Source organism: Fistularia commersonii, chromosome 13 (genome assembly GCF_037954325.1).
Source record: "Fistularia commersonii isolate RoL2024-O1a breed Wild chromosome 13, RoL_Fcom_v1.0, whole genome shotgun sequence".
NCBI lineage: Eukaryota > Metazoa > Chordata > Actinopteri > Syngnathiformes > Fistulariidae > Fistularia > Fistularia commersonii.
In genome coordinates this window covers 7471289-7486990 of record NC_141296.1, presented here as the reverse complement: position 1 = coordinate 7486990, position 15702 = coordinate 7471289, and the positions used below count along the sequence as shown (strand labels likewise).

The following is a 15702-nucleotide window of genomic DNA, read 5'->3' as shown; positions in this document are numbered from 1 at the left end:
GAGTTAATAGAAGTGCAACCAATCCTGAATGGAACACTGCATGTTCAGATGAACCAATGAAAAATTACCAACAAAACTCAATGCTTGTTGTATATTTACAATGGACAAAAATATCTCGTCTTGTATGTAAGATATAGTGTATTACTTGATTTATTATTCATACTGCTTACCGTATTCTTAGGTTTACAGGGGTGCTGGAGGCTATACCAGCTGTGATTGGCTAAGAAGTTGCATTCACACTGGACCAGTCACCAGTGGATGATAGCATCGCCATATATAGGGACAAACAAACCAAATTACTCTCTCATTCACGTGTATCCAATGAATCCACTACATGCTTTTTGGACAGTGGGAGGAAGGCGGAGAACCTGGAGGAAACCCATGCAGACACATGTAAGACATAGAGACTCTATACAGAAAGGCCTCCTGTCGGAATCGAACCACATTTTAAAGACATGTAAAAGACATGAAGATATATAAAAATCGAAATATACCACAAAACTCTGTCTCCATTAGGAGATTCAAAATGCAATGAATCATGAAAAAAGTAATTAAAGTATCCCAGATACAAGGTGTTTGATAATAAATTGTTTTTTGAACACAGCGTTATCTATAACAAGATCTACCATGTCTTCATGGAAGTAACTGAGGCGACATCACTGATGTGAGAGACAAGACTCCAAAAACCCCCCCCCCAAAAAAACAAGAAATTAATGTATGTATATATTGGCTTTGAAATGGCTATTTGGTAGAAAGGTGACTTCTGAATAACGACTACTTGTACTTTGGATCTTCGGTTATTGAATTGCAATTTTTGTAAGTCGCTTTGGATAAAAGTGTCTGCTAATTGATTGTAATGTAATGTAACGTCGATATTTACATAAAGTGACAAATGAAATATTTTGTTCAAACCGTGTATCAGACGGGAAACAAAAATGTCAATGATCAGATGAGCCCCGCATCAACTACTCCGCATATGTAGCTACATTTAGCAGTTGTCATAGTAACGGTACCTGCTCAGGTTGGATTAGATGAAACAAGGATTCGGCACAGGTTACTCCTCAAGGACTGTATTATTTTACCTAATTTCAGGCAATGGGGTGGTACCAGGTGGGGTCAGAAATGTGAGGAATTAATAATCTAAAAGATAAACATTTTCCCCTCGGCTTTCACTTAACAGTGATGTCTCTGGAGTATTATGGGGCCATTTTCTTCAGGTTCATGAAGCAAAATGTATAAGACATCTTGTAAAAAAGTTTGCCTTGGCTCTGGCAAATAAGCATGAGCAGAAGGTGAAGATGGTTGAAATGTGGACCAGTTTTATCTGATGATTTGAATATTATAATATCATTTGAATATTTCACCTATTCAACATCCAATTTCTGATTCTGAAGTCATCATATTCCTCCCTCTAAAAATGCTTGACACTGATTTTTGTTTGTTTCTTTATTCTATTTCTATTCTAAAACAGCCTGGCATTAAAGAGGGCATTGAATATACAGGACTGTCTCAGAAAATTAAAACATTGTGATAAAGTTCTTTATCTTCTGTAATGCAATTAAAAAAACAAAAATTACTTTTTCATGATATTCTAATATTTTGAGATTGGATTTTTGAGTTTTCTTAAGATGTAAGCCACAATCAGCAATATTAAAACAATAAAAGGCTTGCAATATTTCAGTTGATTTGTAATGAATCCAGAATGTATGACATTTTTGTTTTTGTAATTTAATTACAGAAGATAAAGAACTTTATCTCAATATTCTAATTTTCTGAGACAGCCCTGTATGCTCAATATCTCCTTGTTGGAATGCAGAGAAGATATTAACTTTCCATTGGAGGTGTCAATGTGGACACCTTCATTACAGTGTGGCTTGTTGAAAAGCACATGCGTGTGTGTGTGTGTGTGCGTGTGTGTGTGCATGCATGCGCGTGTCTGAGTGTGTTTAGGCATCCAATCTCAATGGGTTTCAAAATGGGTTCACATAAAAGTTCATAAATTCTATCCTAGCAACAACAGACATGACTTATGAGACCTTTCAACATTCCTTGATGCTAAACAACACATCCCTCTTTCTATTTCCTTGTATTTTTTCTATCTTTTTTTAAGGGTGATTCTGATATTGAAATCATTGACTCGGCAGCTCAATCCAACTGACAGAGTTGATATGTATTACCTAATAGAGGATTATCCTTGCCTTTCAATTGAAAATCTTGTGGGTTGAGTTTCAACATGATTTTTGCTCAAGTCTCCTTTGTGCTGTTGGGTTAAAAGTGAGTCATCTTCATGTAATTCCTCAACTCATTACCAAAGAAGGAGACAACTGTGCGTGATACAAAAGCAGCACAAAAGTGTGAAATTAGTTTAGTCACATTTAAAATGCTGAAAAGTTGCAGGCATTATTGCTAATACAAAATACACCGCCGTGGGCTGCCAGAATTTCATGCAAACAAAGCAAAATGATGAAGACTCGGCTGAAAATTTGCTCATGATCTCTTCTAACCTTGAATGCTGGATCAGTGAGAACTTCACTTCGCGACCATATAAATTCCTGATTGAGGTCATTGTTTATGAGAGCATACAGAGGTTTGGCTCTTGTCCTGCCTGCACTTTTTTTTTTTCTCTACTTCTTCAACCCTGCTCCCCCTGCCTTTTAAAAGCTGCGTCGCCTCCACAGGTTTTTCAGGCTCCCGAACTGCTGGTGTCCAGTGAAAGGCGCTCATCCGTTCACTTTAGAAAGGTGAGTAAAAAAAAAAAAAAAATCCGCAGAGGCATCCCTCTAGCTCTTATGACCCGCTCTCGTTCGATCTGTTGGAGATATTGATATATTTATAGATTTTATATCCAGGTGTTATGCTTTATATCCCGGGAGTCCCACGGTAGGATCGACCGTTTTGGGCAAGGTGTTAGACGGCGCGCAACTAGTGATGCGTTATTTCTGCTGTCAATAAATCCATACCCCGCAGCTGTTTTAATCTATATTAAACCAAATAAGTTTATGAATTAATAATCTTTCAGTATCTTTTTTTCCCCTGACTTTTGTCATAGTTAGTAAGAGCAGCAAAATAACCGCAGCACTATCAGACACGACGCGTGACCTTAAATAAACCCAGGGAGGGGGGCAGAAGTTTATTATTCAGAGTTGTGGATAAAGAGTGATTTTTTTTTTCAATTCATTACAGATGTTTTGTAAAAGAAAAAAAAAATGAAAATTTTCCGAAAAAATTCCTTGTTTGGGGTGGGGGGTGGGGGGTGGGGGGCAAGTATTGTATATGACTGCAAGTATGTGTGTATCCAGCATGGTGAGCAAACAGTGGCACATCTGTATAGTGACCAGCAGTACTTAAAATTCCATGTGCGGCTCTAAACTGCTTTACTTCTCCTTCCCTCTGCTTTGGGCAGCTGCCAAACCTTAGAGGTGATGTCATTAATGAAACAGGACATTATGGTCCTTTCTGTGGCACACAAGTCCACCCAGATGACCTCACTATTGTTCAAAACACATAAATCTTTTTACTTTACATGTAATTAAACAAGCCTCAAGTCAAGTTCAAAGAGTTCCTCATGGGGATGGATTTTTTTTTTCACTATGAAATCTCATTCGTGAATACAACATATGCTACATATTAAATGTTCTTTGTGATGTCTGATGTAAAATTGGCACAAATGTAGATGACAAATTCAGAGAATAGTTGCAGGTTGCATGTAGGGTCTCATTTGCTTTAAAGCGGCCAAAGAATATTTGTCACATAGAGGTGTCTGCGCTTAATTAAGGCAGAGATGAGCTGTTGAAAAGGTCATTTCATCCTGTTTTTCTGGACGCAAAGGAAGCAGAGTGATATACAGGAAGAGACAGCGTTAGTGGATGTGGCTGATAGGAAGATCACCAAACCCAGCTCTTTACTCCTAAATAGGCAATGCTGCTCGTTTCTGTGAGCAGGAAGGCGTACTTTCTCTCACTGATGCTGAGCCACTAGATGACGTTCAGCAGGAGAATGGCCGAAGATAAACTGTTGTTAATTACTTTGTGAATAAATGGAAAATAAAGAGAAACAAAGATGGAATTTTAAGATAGAGAGCGGAGCAGTGGGGAGTCAGATTGGGAAACAAGCCAGTCTTTTGATTGTGAATTCATGCAGACAGAAGAACATTTCAGATTCTTTATATACATGTTATTCTCTTTTGCAAACTATATCCAGATATTCAAAATGGCTGTATCATCAAAAAGAATGGTTATGTGAAATGGTTCCAATATAAAAAGTCAATATTTACTTTTCGTAAGCAACACTTGAGTTATTAATTTTGACTTATTACCTACTTTTACATGCTGTATTACTGCAAATATTCATAATTAATGGGCTGATCACTTATGTTAAAACAAGTTTCAGAAATGTACAAATATGATAGATGTATTTGAGCAGGACACATCATATTTCTTTATGTAATTTAAGGGATAGTCTATAGTAGAAATGCTTTTTTGAAGATGAAATTACCTTCAAATCATATTTTCACATATTCAGAGTTTCCCAAATCCTCATCCATAGACCCCTCCCCCTCAAAGGATTTTTTTTTTCAAGATGTTCTACATGCTTAAATGTTGTGGAGGAGCCAATGCAACATCACCCTAAATAAAAGTAGTTTAAAAGTGTATTTTAGCTGTCAGTTTAATGATGGATAATGTTTTGAACATCAAGGGGTCAAGATTTGCTTAAGGGGGCATGATGCTTTTAAAATCCTCTGATATATCCATATAAATACACACACACACACACACACACACACACACACACACACACACACACACACACACACACACACACACACACACACACACACACACAAAACAACTGGTTTAGTTTGAACCCTGCCCTTTTGCCTAGGGTCGTCTAGGATTGGTTGGTTATCTCTGAAGCAAGGGAGCAATTTCTTAATAAGTTTTCATTAATCAAGAGAACATGTGAATTTGTGAAGCAGATGGATGGGTTTAATGAAATATTGCATCTGTGAACAGCCTCTCAGTTGGGGGTCTTAATTAGCACATATTCTGAGGGGAATAATTGAATCATGTGAGAACAGTGAGAGCAGAAGTGTTTCCTGGCCCACAGCGATGGCCATATCATAGAGAGTGTGTTAAGCACACTTCAGTCCAAGCCATTCCCAAATGGAGGGGAGTGTTACTGTGTTGACAGTCGCCTCTTGGCCTTTTGTTTACACATTTATTGCCGCAGTGTTTGTGGGTCTGGCACTGGCACATTGATTGTTTAAGATGCTTGGTGACCTTCAATTTGAGTGTAATACTTCCCAGAATGTTGACAAATGGGAGTGCGTGTCTGCACCTTTGTGTGTTTTGCATGGTGAGTCATCATTCTCTATATAGCAAGTATGTTTTGGCTGCCACTCTTCTGTCTGCTCAATCATGAAATATAACGGCTGACTGAAACACATGGTGATCCAGGGTGAAAGAGGTCAATTTGAAAAATGACTTCCTTCATTCACAAGCCAATCTTGTGTCACTCTGGGCAATGTTGAAGTTAGAGCCTACTTATTCCAGTCAGACTGACTGATTTGCTCTCATTTGCTCAGGAGGTTCCCTCACAGGAAATTCAGTGCTTCAAATAATAGAAATAATCATCTAGATTTCACCTAGGGTATAAATCATTGCATATTATTTGGAAAACAATGTTGTGTTTATTGTATTTTTAAAAAATAATGCTGTTTTGTTCCCCTACAAATAAATCAGCCAACTGGCAAGGAGAAAGACACGATAAGGGCCAATCGGCAATTGTCTATAAAGGGTAGTGTGTAGTGTGTGTGTGTGTGTGTGTGTGTGAGGGGGGTCAGACCATTTCAGAGTTGGTCTGGGGATTAAGGTAAGGGAAAAAAGTAAATTAAAAAAATACTTGGGGAGGAAGGGAGATAATTGACTCTGTGGTGGTTTTATCTGAAAGCAGGTTTAATGTTTAGATTAAACACCATGAAAAAACTGCTGAACAAGACCAAAAAAAGTTGCCGTTAACTTGTCAGTACATCAGCTATTCTTCACAGTTACTGTACAGGACTGTCTCAGAAAATCAGAATATCGTGATAAAGTTCTTTATCTTCTGTAATGCAATTAAAAAAACAAAAAATACTTTTTCATGATACTCTAATATTTTGAGATAGGATTTTTGAGTTTTCTTAAAATGTAAACCATTATCGGCAATATTAAAATAATGATTTGTAATGAATCCAGAATGTATGACATTTTAGTTTTTGTAATTGCATTACAGAAGATAAAGAACTTTATCACAATATTCTAATTTTCTGAGACAGTCTTGTATGTTATTTATTCCACAACTTCTGTTACAGCTTGTAAGTAGTTTTTCTGCACAGGATCATCAATTTAAACATTGTTTACTCCCACAGCTTTTGTGCTCTACAGCTACACACTAAGAGATCGTACGATGACTTTACTTATTATATGAAAGCAACATGTTTCACATGTTAGCTGAGCAGTCAGGCAAGGACATAGTGTAATCATGCAAATATTTAGGACAACGTCAAGGAACAGTCTGTAAAGGTATCCAGCGAAACGTGTTTTGATGTTAATGTAACTCGTAAACATTTTCAGCCAATCTTATTGAACTTAACGAAGGCATCGTCATTTAAACTTGATCATCACTTGTTTCAACGGCTGCCATATGAGTAATAGTTAACTCTTTGACATCAGGTGGAATTTACACCTCAGAATGTCACACATATCAAAAACAATGATACCTCATTCTCTCCATAACAAATCAGATAAACAATAATAATAATAATAATAAAATAGATAATAATGATAATAATGTAATAATGAAATAGATACAAATAATGAATAATGATAAATAGATGAAAGGTATATATTAGTGTCAGAAGTAATGCCACTTTACTGTTTTTTACTATTGTGCAGACTACATGTGTTGGTTGGGACTTAATAGATTGACTTCTGATGATAAATTAAATATTTGAAACATGACACTTGGGGCAACAATCCTTAATGTCCATGAATGATTTCTTGGAAAACTAATGAAGATAATCTAACCTGTTTCAAAATTTAATGGCAAAAATTGTAAAAAGGGCAATTCTGAAATTCAGTAAGGCTGCATCTACTTGTTTGGTTTTAGTACTTTGAAGTTATGGCACCTTCCTGCTCATCATTAGTTCATGTGGGTTTTGGGTAAGTGGATGACAGATTAAAACAGGACAAACATAGTGATATGCTCTGCAGTAATGAACCAGTTCAAATCTGTAATTACACCCAGATACCCCTCATACAACCATGGAGCAGTGATGTGCCATGAGGTTCATGAGTGGTGAGGTACTGACGTCATCACTGCATGTCTCTTCCTCATATTTGAATGGTAAATGTGAATTTTTTCTAGCGATTTTGAAAAAAAATAACTATAAATGGTGAGGCTACGTGAAAAATAACTTTATAGTACAAATCACTGAATAAATACAACCATTTAATTTCATTTTTTCATTTTGCATTTTTTTCTTTCCGTGATGACAAGTGAGGCCCAGCCTCCCCTGCCTCTACTGACTGCATGTCACTGTCATGGAGAGAGAAATAAACACACACACACACACACACACACACACACACACACACACACATCAGCAGGGCTGAAGTTTAAAAGCAATTTGGGAGCTCTGTTGTATGATAAGAAATACAGGATTATTTGTGTGCATTCATTCTTTATCAAAGTTTACAGAATAAAGTTTTATATCAATAACAAAACATTTGTCATCCACATCATACTGTCTTCAAATAAAGAGAATCATTTTTACTGTTTGTTTAATTCCAGTTTTTTTAAAAAAATTTTTTTTTTTATTGTACTTTATTAATCCCTTGCAGTAAATTTAAGATAATAGGCATAGGAATATGTCTGTGATACCAAATAGAATTACTGTTTCTCCCATTCAACAAAAATCCATCCTGGTTGACATATCCTTATGATGTTCCTCAAATAAATACAGTATATGCATAGATATCCTGGGGCGACGTACAACCATTCACAGACTTAAGACATACACACACACACACACAAAACATTTTGGGTTGTGAAATCAACTTGCTGTGCGAGTGATTCAAAGTGTCATCTGTACACGTTCTAAGCAGCTTTGCAAAACATTCGATGTAGAAGCTTTGGGAGTATCTGCTATCCCTCATGGCCACCATTCAAAACTGCTCCTTGTTTTTAACTGTCTGATGTTACAGCAGTGGAATCCATCCTCGATCACCTAATCTATCCCCCTCTGTCATCCACCCTATTCTGTAATGCATTCCCTTAAAAGGAAGGAAAAGGAAGGTAGGATTTGGGGCCAGGGTGTGTTCAGGTCACAGAGGGTTATATACAGCCCCCATAAGTTTGTGAGTTGTGTGGTCAAGGGCTTTGACCATTGGTGGCTGCCACTGTCACCGTCTGTTTCTACGTGATTTCCTTTATCACATCAAGAGGCAACCATGTCTTTCTACAAACACTCAGGTATGGATGCTAAATTACAGTTTTTTTTTTAATCAGGTGTAAAAAAAATGCGCTGCCATACCTTGAAACTTTGACCTTCTCGGCTTTTTAAGATTTAGTTTAGGTTTGAGGATGTTAAATGCGTTGATTGCTTTTTTTCTTTGAATTTCAATCTTTAATGGGAAAACACAAGTTTGATAGAATTTTTAATTGCATAGTGCCTTGAATTATACCAAAACATTTAACTTCACACACACACACACACACACACACACACACACACACACACACACACACACACATATATATATATACATATATATATATATATATATATATATATAAAGAGAGGCTACCTTCTGCTCATGGATCATCAATAATAGGCCAAATGTTAAATGCAGTGGTCAAATTTCACTGGTGTTGTGCTGTATGTAAAAGTGAAAGTGACAAATAAAGGGATTTCTATTCTATTCTATTCTATTCTATTCTATTCTATTCTATTCTATTCTATTTTGACGTCAGGGAGTGTGAATAATTTTGAATTCATTACTGAAATGGAAAATTGAATTGATAATGATAATTAAGATATTACTGATAGACAAACGACTTCATTTTTGTTGCTATTTATTTGTCCACTTACTGTAAAATATTGGGATTCACATTTTTACCAGCCAAGCTAGAGGGGCGTAATATAGGCGTAATATGGAACCCAGTACAATTTAGGGGTTTGGGAAAACCGGAGATCAGCATGTTTCAGGATTTGCAATTTGCTATTTTCATAATCAGGTTGATTTTAACTCACTTTGTGCATCGTATTGTAGTAACATTATAGCCATTTAAAAATGGTCTGATTTGGCAAGAGACCATTTATCAAGTTTTGAGTGGAGACTAGCGGATGCTACTGTGTGTGCAGCCCTTGATTTGTGTGATGCGCTGCCTTGGTTGCTCTCTCTTTGATCCCATCCATGTCACACTGCTCTGACTCATCACACAAACTGATCTTACTCTGACCTTTCTTGAGGACTCCTCCCTGCGGGGACCACCGAGGTGAACTCCACCCCCCCCTACAGATTTGCAATGGCACATACCATGACTGCTTGATGTGGGGCAGCTGTCGCTCTGTTTGTAACAACAGATTAGAGCAAGTGTTGGGCAGGTCTCAAATGGAAACACAATAGCTGCTGGTCATCACTCTGTCTCCTACTCCATCTGTCCCAACTGGAAGGTCAACAATCTTTAAATAGAAAATTCATGTTTAAACTAGACTTGGACTCAGAACTGAGCACTTGTGGATGATGTGACTATGCAGGACCACCTGACTCTGTGCCATAATCTAATTCAGAATAGGCACAGTAGGATGTGTTGTTGCTCAGAGCCTTATTTTTTTCTCAACATTGACTCCAGAGAATTCCCCTCAGTCTCATATTCTCAAACACACACACACACACACACACACACACACACACATGCACATACACACACACACACACACACACTAGGGAGTCCACATACCACGCTCTGAGAGTTGGCTGTTTACCGCATCCCAATTACATAGTTGCAGTTCCTTTTCATAAATATTTTGCTTGTTCCTATGGTTGCTAAGACAACATGCCATATCTTCCATTGTTTCCTATCGCTCATGCTGGATTGAAATGATAAATGATAAATCGATGAGCTGAAGTTCATATCCTGTTCTGATGTCCCACCAGAAAGAGGCTTTAGTGGAAAGGGTAGTGTAGATAAATCCTTATCTGTCCACACCGCACACCCAGCTGCGGCAATATGAGATTAAGTGATGTGACACATGAACGCTGATGGAGGACAAAAGATGCCAGTTCACTCGACAGTACAAGAGCCAATAAAATGACCCGGTCAAAATGCGGGCAAATGAGGTTGTGTGGAATGGACTCAGTGGGAATATCTAAAGGGAGAGGCGTTCACTAAAGTCAGAGCCAGACGGTCTAAAAATACTACCTAAAGTTTCCAAGGGAGTTCGATAAAAAAGTCTGCTCTCTAAAAAGAATGCAGACAACAATCCCACATCTGTTTTTTCACCTCCATCACACTTCCGTCATCAGTTTGGTATGCTTCTGGTTGCGCTTTCCTTCACTGATTCTTTTCTAGCCATGCACAGCCACTGGTTAATTTCTGCTTTCTAAGTTTTTTGTCTTAGCATGCACTTATGACAAAATTCACGCCTTTAAATGCGTGTTACACTGTAACTGAACAATGAAGTGCCTGAAATGTAACATATAGGAGAACGGCTTCTGAATAGCTCTGCATTAGTTTGCGTTGTTTAGTGAATGTTGTTCATGATGGAGAAGAAAAAAAACTCCAGCCTTCAAAGGTCAGAGGCTTGAGATGTCCACTGTCTGACGCTGACTGTCTTTACAGGTCCCAGGCATTATCTAACTTCCACGATGACTGATCGCTTCGACTGCTATTACTGCCGTGACAACCTGCACGGGAAACAGTATGTGAAGAAGGACGACAAGCACGTGTGCACCAAATGCTTTGATAAGCTTTGTGCCAACACATGTGCAGAGTGCAGACGACCCATTGGAGCTAATGCCAAGGTGAAAACTGTGTAAACAGAGTTAAAGGAAGTAAATGGGTTGAGGGAACTGTTAAATGACTGAGATATAGAAAATACATGTAGGAACACTTATGGCACCATGATAACTGCAGATGAAATTCTTTAAAGTAACGTGAATGTATAATTTAGGATATCATAATATCCACCAACATCCCATTCATCTTTCATGTCAGCAATGCACTTGGCACACATGTTGCCACTTCTTACATGTGAACTATCATTTCACACACACGAATAGAATAGAATAGAATAGAATAGAATAGAATAGAATAGAATAGAATAGAAACAGGCCTCAAACATCTTACCAGGGGATGCAAATGTAATCCCACTACACTGAAATGCCTGTCTTTGACAACATGAATTTTCTATGTCACAGAAAAATGTACTTCCGTATTTTAAAAAAAAAGAAGAAAGTAAGTATATTGATGGCCATTTCTAGAGTATCATAAGGAACCACCGATGGCAACTAGTTGCATTATAGTACTGTATCTGTATTCATCAGAATTAACTACCCCCATAACTAATTATATAACCAAAAAACAAAAACAATAATAAGAATATATATATTTTCTCCAAGGCTAATAGTGATTGTACCAGGAAGCATATTGTTTAGAAGAAACAACAAGAAAGACAGGAAATCAAATGTATGTAAAATATAGGAAAATATAATATATTATGATAAAATATATGATATAATATAATACAGATATGAGGAGAAGCTGCTCAAATAATGGAGTAACCTGATCATTGAATAGGAAAAGGTAAGTCATTCACTCAATCATATTTTATTGTTATGGTAGGAAATGTAGCTGACTAGAAAAACAACTCAATTATACGGACGTGCTTCTTTTTTGCTGATTTAAGGGGGGGATAGTGGTAGTGGGATGGTTAGGTTGGAAATACCAGGCAGGAGTCCTTGAGGAAGACAGAGGAGAAGATCTATGGACGGAGTGAAAGAGGACACAAGGTTAGTTCGTGGGTAAAGGAGAGGGTTAGATGGGGACAGATGATTCTCTGTGGCGACGCCTGATGCGAGCAGCCGAAAGAACCAGAGGAATTGCAGTAAGACAAATAGAGATTTATCAAGAGAATGATCACTGGCGTTTCTGGAGTGAGGAAGGATAGAATATGCCTAGAATGTGTGTATCCCGTCAAAGTGCTGCCACGCACTGATTGCTCGAATTTGAATTGCGCCTTTTTCCAGGAAGGGCCATTGTTTCCAAAATCATCTCAGCATTCAGTCACATGAAGTTAGATTTATTAAAAAAAGCTTAAATACTTTTCACGTCTCTACATCCTCCAGCACCTTTATGCCTCATCCCTTCTTAGCTCACTTGATCTCCACTTTAATTAATCCCTCATAAGCTTGTTCTGCAACTCTGCACTTCAGGACACATGATTTCATGTACAAATGCCCACATCAGTGAAGTTTGCATGTTGCTCCTCTTCTGTTTTCAGGAGCTGCACCATAAGAACCGTCACTGGCATGAGGACTGTTTCCGCTGTGCCAAGTGCTACAAGCCACTGGCCAGTGAGCCATTCAGCGCCCGGGATGATGGCAAGATAATGTGTGGCAAGTGTAGCTCCAGGGAGGATGGCAATCGTTGCCAAGGCTGCTACAAGGTGGTCATGCCAGGTTGGTTTGCTGCGAAACAGTTTCACTTTCATGAACGAAAAGAGGACTAACCCAAGCTTACTGTTCTGTTTATTTCCTATGCATCGTGTATTTGCAAGTGTATTGCAGTCCCTATGTCCTCTATTGTAAGTCGCTTTGGATAAAAGCGTCTGCCAAATGCAATGTAATGTAATGTAATATAATATCATGAATCTTAAAAATGTTAACACTTTCCTGATTAGATCAGGCTTGCTTGATGTGGGGCATCTTTTAAATATTGCCCTTAAATTTGCCTTCATCTATACTTTTTTTTGCGGTTAAAAGGAATGCACAATAAACTCAAGAGCTTCGCAAACTGTCATAATCCATATGACAGATTTTGAATCTCTAAAGCAGCTAAGTACAGATTTGAGATGAGATTTCTATCGAAATCGGATATCATAAGTTTTCATTTTTTATCTCATTGGAACCAAAAAGGGATCTGAGGAGAGAGGAAGTCATATCATGTTCATTTTAGAAAGCCCTTAGAGGCAAGTTATATTAGATATTTTTAGATAATTAAGAAAAATAAGAGGGGAAAGAGGAAAAACAGTTTTTTCTCATTTTTGAATATTTTGTTGCAGATTTCTTTGTATACCAATCAATTAAATCATTTTATTCTGGAAGAATATGTAGCAAAGGTACACAACAAATATATACAGCAAAAATTAAAAAAACACTGAAAGATGGGAAAGGTTAACTGAAGTTCACTTACTAGTTTGACTTAAGGTTGAGTACAATTAGATTACTATTTGTTCTTGCTTAGTTTACTTCTGTTTACTTAGTTTTCATAATGAACGCAACCAGTCCCCCAGTATGTACATTAAATTTGTCAAAACTTCCTCTGTATGTTGTGATGATGATGTATTGTTTGTGTCTAGTATCTTGGTCAGTGTTTTTTTATGGACATATTTATGTTGTATATAGATAAATAAAAAGTACTTGAATTTGTTTAAAAAGTGAATAACCTTTTTATATTACTTGAAACTTATATAGCACATGCCTGATACTTTCGGTTACAATGTGAAATAAAGTATGTTTCACAGTGACAACATCTACTGGAAAGAAGACAGAAATGGAAAATATTTGTTAGTTGATTCCTAATCAGCATCTCATTTTCTCTATGTGGGCCCGTTTCAGGATCCCAAAATGTGGAATACAAGAACAAGATTTGGCATGAGGATTGCTTCACCTGCTTGGATTGTAAGCAGCCAATCCGCACACAGAGCTTCCTGGCAAAGGGCGATGATATTTATTGTGCTCCCTGCCATGACAAGAAGTTTGCCAAGAAGTGCTTCCACTGCAAGCAGGTACATCTTCTGATTGTGTCACTACCTTCTTGGTTGCTGTGTTATATTGCGTGCATGTAAATAATGTAGAAATTAAGAAATTAAGTGTTCACAATCTTCTATTGGTAATGTCCATTGAGTTTCTTGAGATTATACATATATACACACACACACACACACAATATATGTACAGACCTATATGTATATCTTGCCCCAATTTTTAAACATAAATGATCTTCAATAAATTTGTGTTTATTCTTCATCTGTTTTCTCTTAGCCGATCACCACTGGAGGGATAAGCTACCAGGATCACCCCTGGCACTCGGAGTGTTTCGTGTGCCAAACCTGTCGGAAGCCCCTGGGAGGGATTCGTTTTGCCACCCACGAGGATAAAGTTTACTGCGTGGACTGCTACAAATCAGATGTGGCGAAGAAGTGTCACGGTTGCAAGAACCCTATCACAGGTCAGACCCAGCAAGCACAAGAATCCCTGGGTTAATGACTGCATAAAAAACAAACAAACAGATGAATGGGAAACTTGTCATTTGTAAAAATTGAAACAAATTGCTTTGATAAAGTTAAGACTGTGGTCAAGCTTTACCTGTAACAATACATGAGTGTAATAAATGAATAATAATAGTGGAAAAGGAGACCATGCTTTTTCCTGGATTGATTGCCAGCCTGATTGATAATGATCAAAGTATTTTAAAAAAATAAATGAGTGTAAACCAGTGGCCATTAAAAATGTACAGCCTCAATTAAAAAAAGGCCAAAACAGTTCTTCACCTGCCAACAAATCTGCATACAATTTTGCAAATGTCCTAATTTTATTTATTCATTGATACACTCAATTCGAATTCAGATGATTTATAGACCTCTGTCTTTGCAGGGTTCGGCCATGGCACAAACGTGGTGAACTATGAGGGCCTCTCCTGGCATGAATACTGCTTCAACTGCAAGAAGTGCAGCCTCTCTTTGGCTAATAAGCGCTTTGTCGTCAACGGAGAATACATCTATTGTCCCGACTGCGCTAAGAAGCTGTGAGCTCATCTTTACGGAGCAGTTTGAAGCAGAATTGCAGAGACAACTCTGCCCGTCTGGCATATTCTCTCAATACATCCAGCTGTGGGATTTTTGTTTTTTGTCAAGATTTGATTATGAATTATAGGCTGCAAAATATTATCATTAGTGATATTTCTGATAGCAATGGAAATAGCAATGGAATATTAAACTTTTTTTTGGTGAAATATTTGTAATAGGCTGAGACTAGAGGTCATATTCACTTAGTATGCACTGGCTAAAATGATTTCTCCGCAAACGTGTATAAAATGTCAATAATACTAATATGCACTGTTTTGTAGAAGTTATGGTCTGCACCATTAGTCAGATCTAGTCCAGTATTCTATGAAGTATTACAAATATACTAATACCTTCCAGTATTTTTTCCTTTTCTGGAATCTAGACATGTTTATTGTTGCTCATTTTTAAACAGCTTTGATTAATAATCAGTTTTCTCTAAATAGCAGAATGGATTATCGGATGTAGGATACTGGGAGTCAACCATAAACTAGAAGCCTTTAGCTCCTTCCTGAAATATAAACTGCTTGTGCACACAGTGTTATGGAATGAAATTAATAAAATGCAAAATAAGAAAAAGAGGACATGATCATAAG

At 37.4% G+C, this 15702-nt stretch overlaps 1 protein-coding gene and 1 pseudogene across 2 annotated transcripts; both read left to right on the top strand.

Moving 5' to 3' along the window:
- LOC147227795 (uncharacterized) overlaps positions 1-15702 on the top strand; it is a 412630-nt pseudogene that overhangs the window by 130604 nt on the left and 266324 nt on the right.
- fhl1a (four and a half LIM domains 1a) lies at positions 2605-15687 on the top strand. 2 transcript variants are annotated; one of them, XM_086158764.1, is made up of 6 exons: positions 2605-2741; positions 10885-11066; positions 12545-12722; positions 13881-14050; positions 14307-14493; positions 14919-15687. In XM_086158764.1, the coding sequence occupies exons 2-6, from the start codon at positions 10911-10913 to the stop codon at positions 15071-15073; spliced, it is 846 nt and encodes a 281-aa protein (XP_086014890.1). In that variant the 5' UTR covers positions 2605-2741; positions 10885-10910; the 3' UTR covers positions 15074-15687. The 2 variants fall into 2 exon arrangements, with proteins under 2 accessions (XP_086014890.1, XP_086014889.1); XM_086158763.1 differs by lacking the exon at positions 2605-2741 and adding an exon at positions 8349-8511.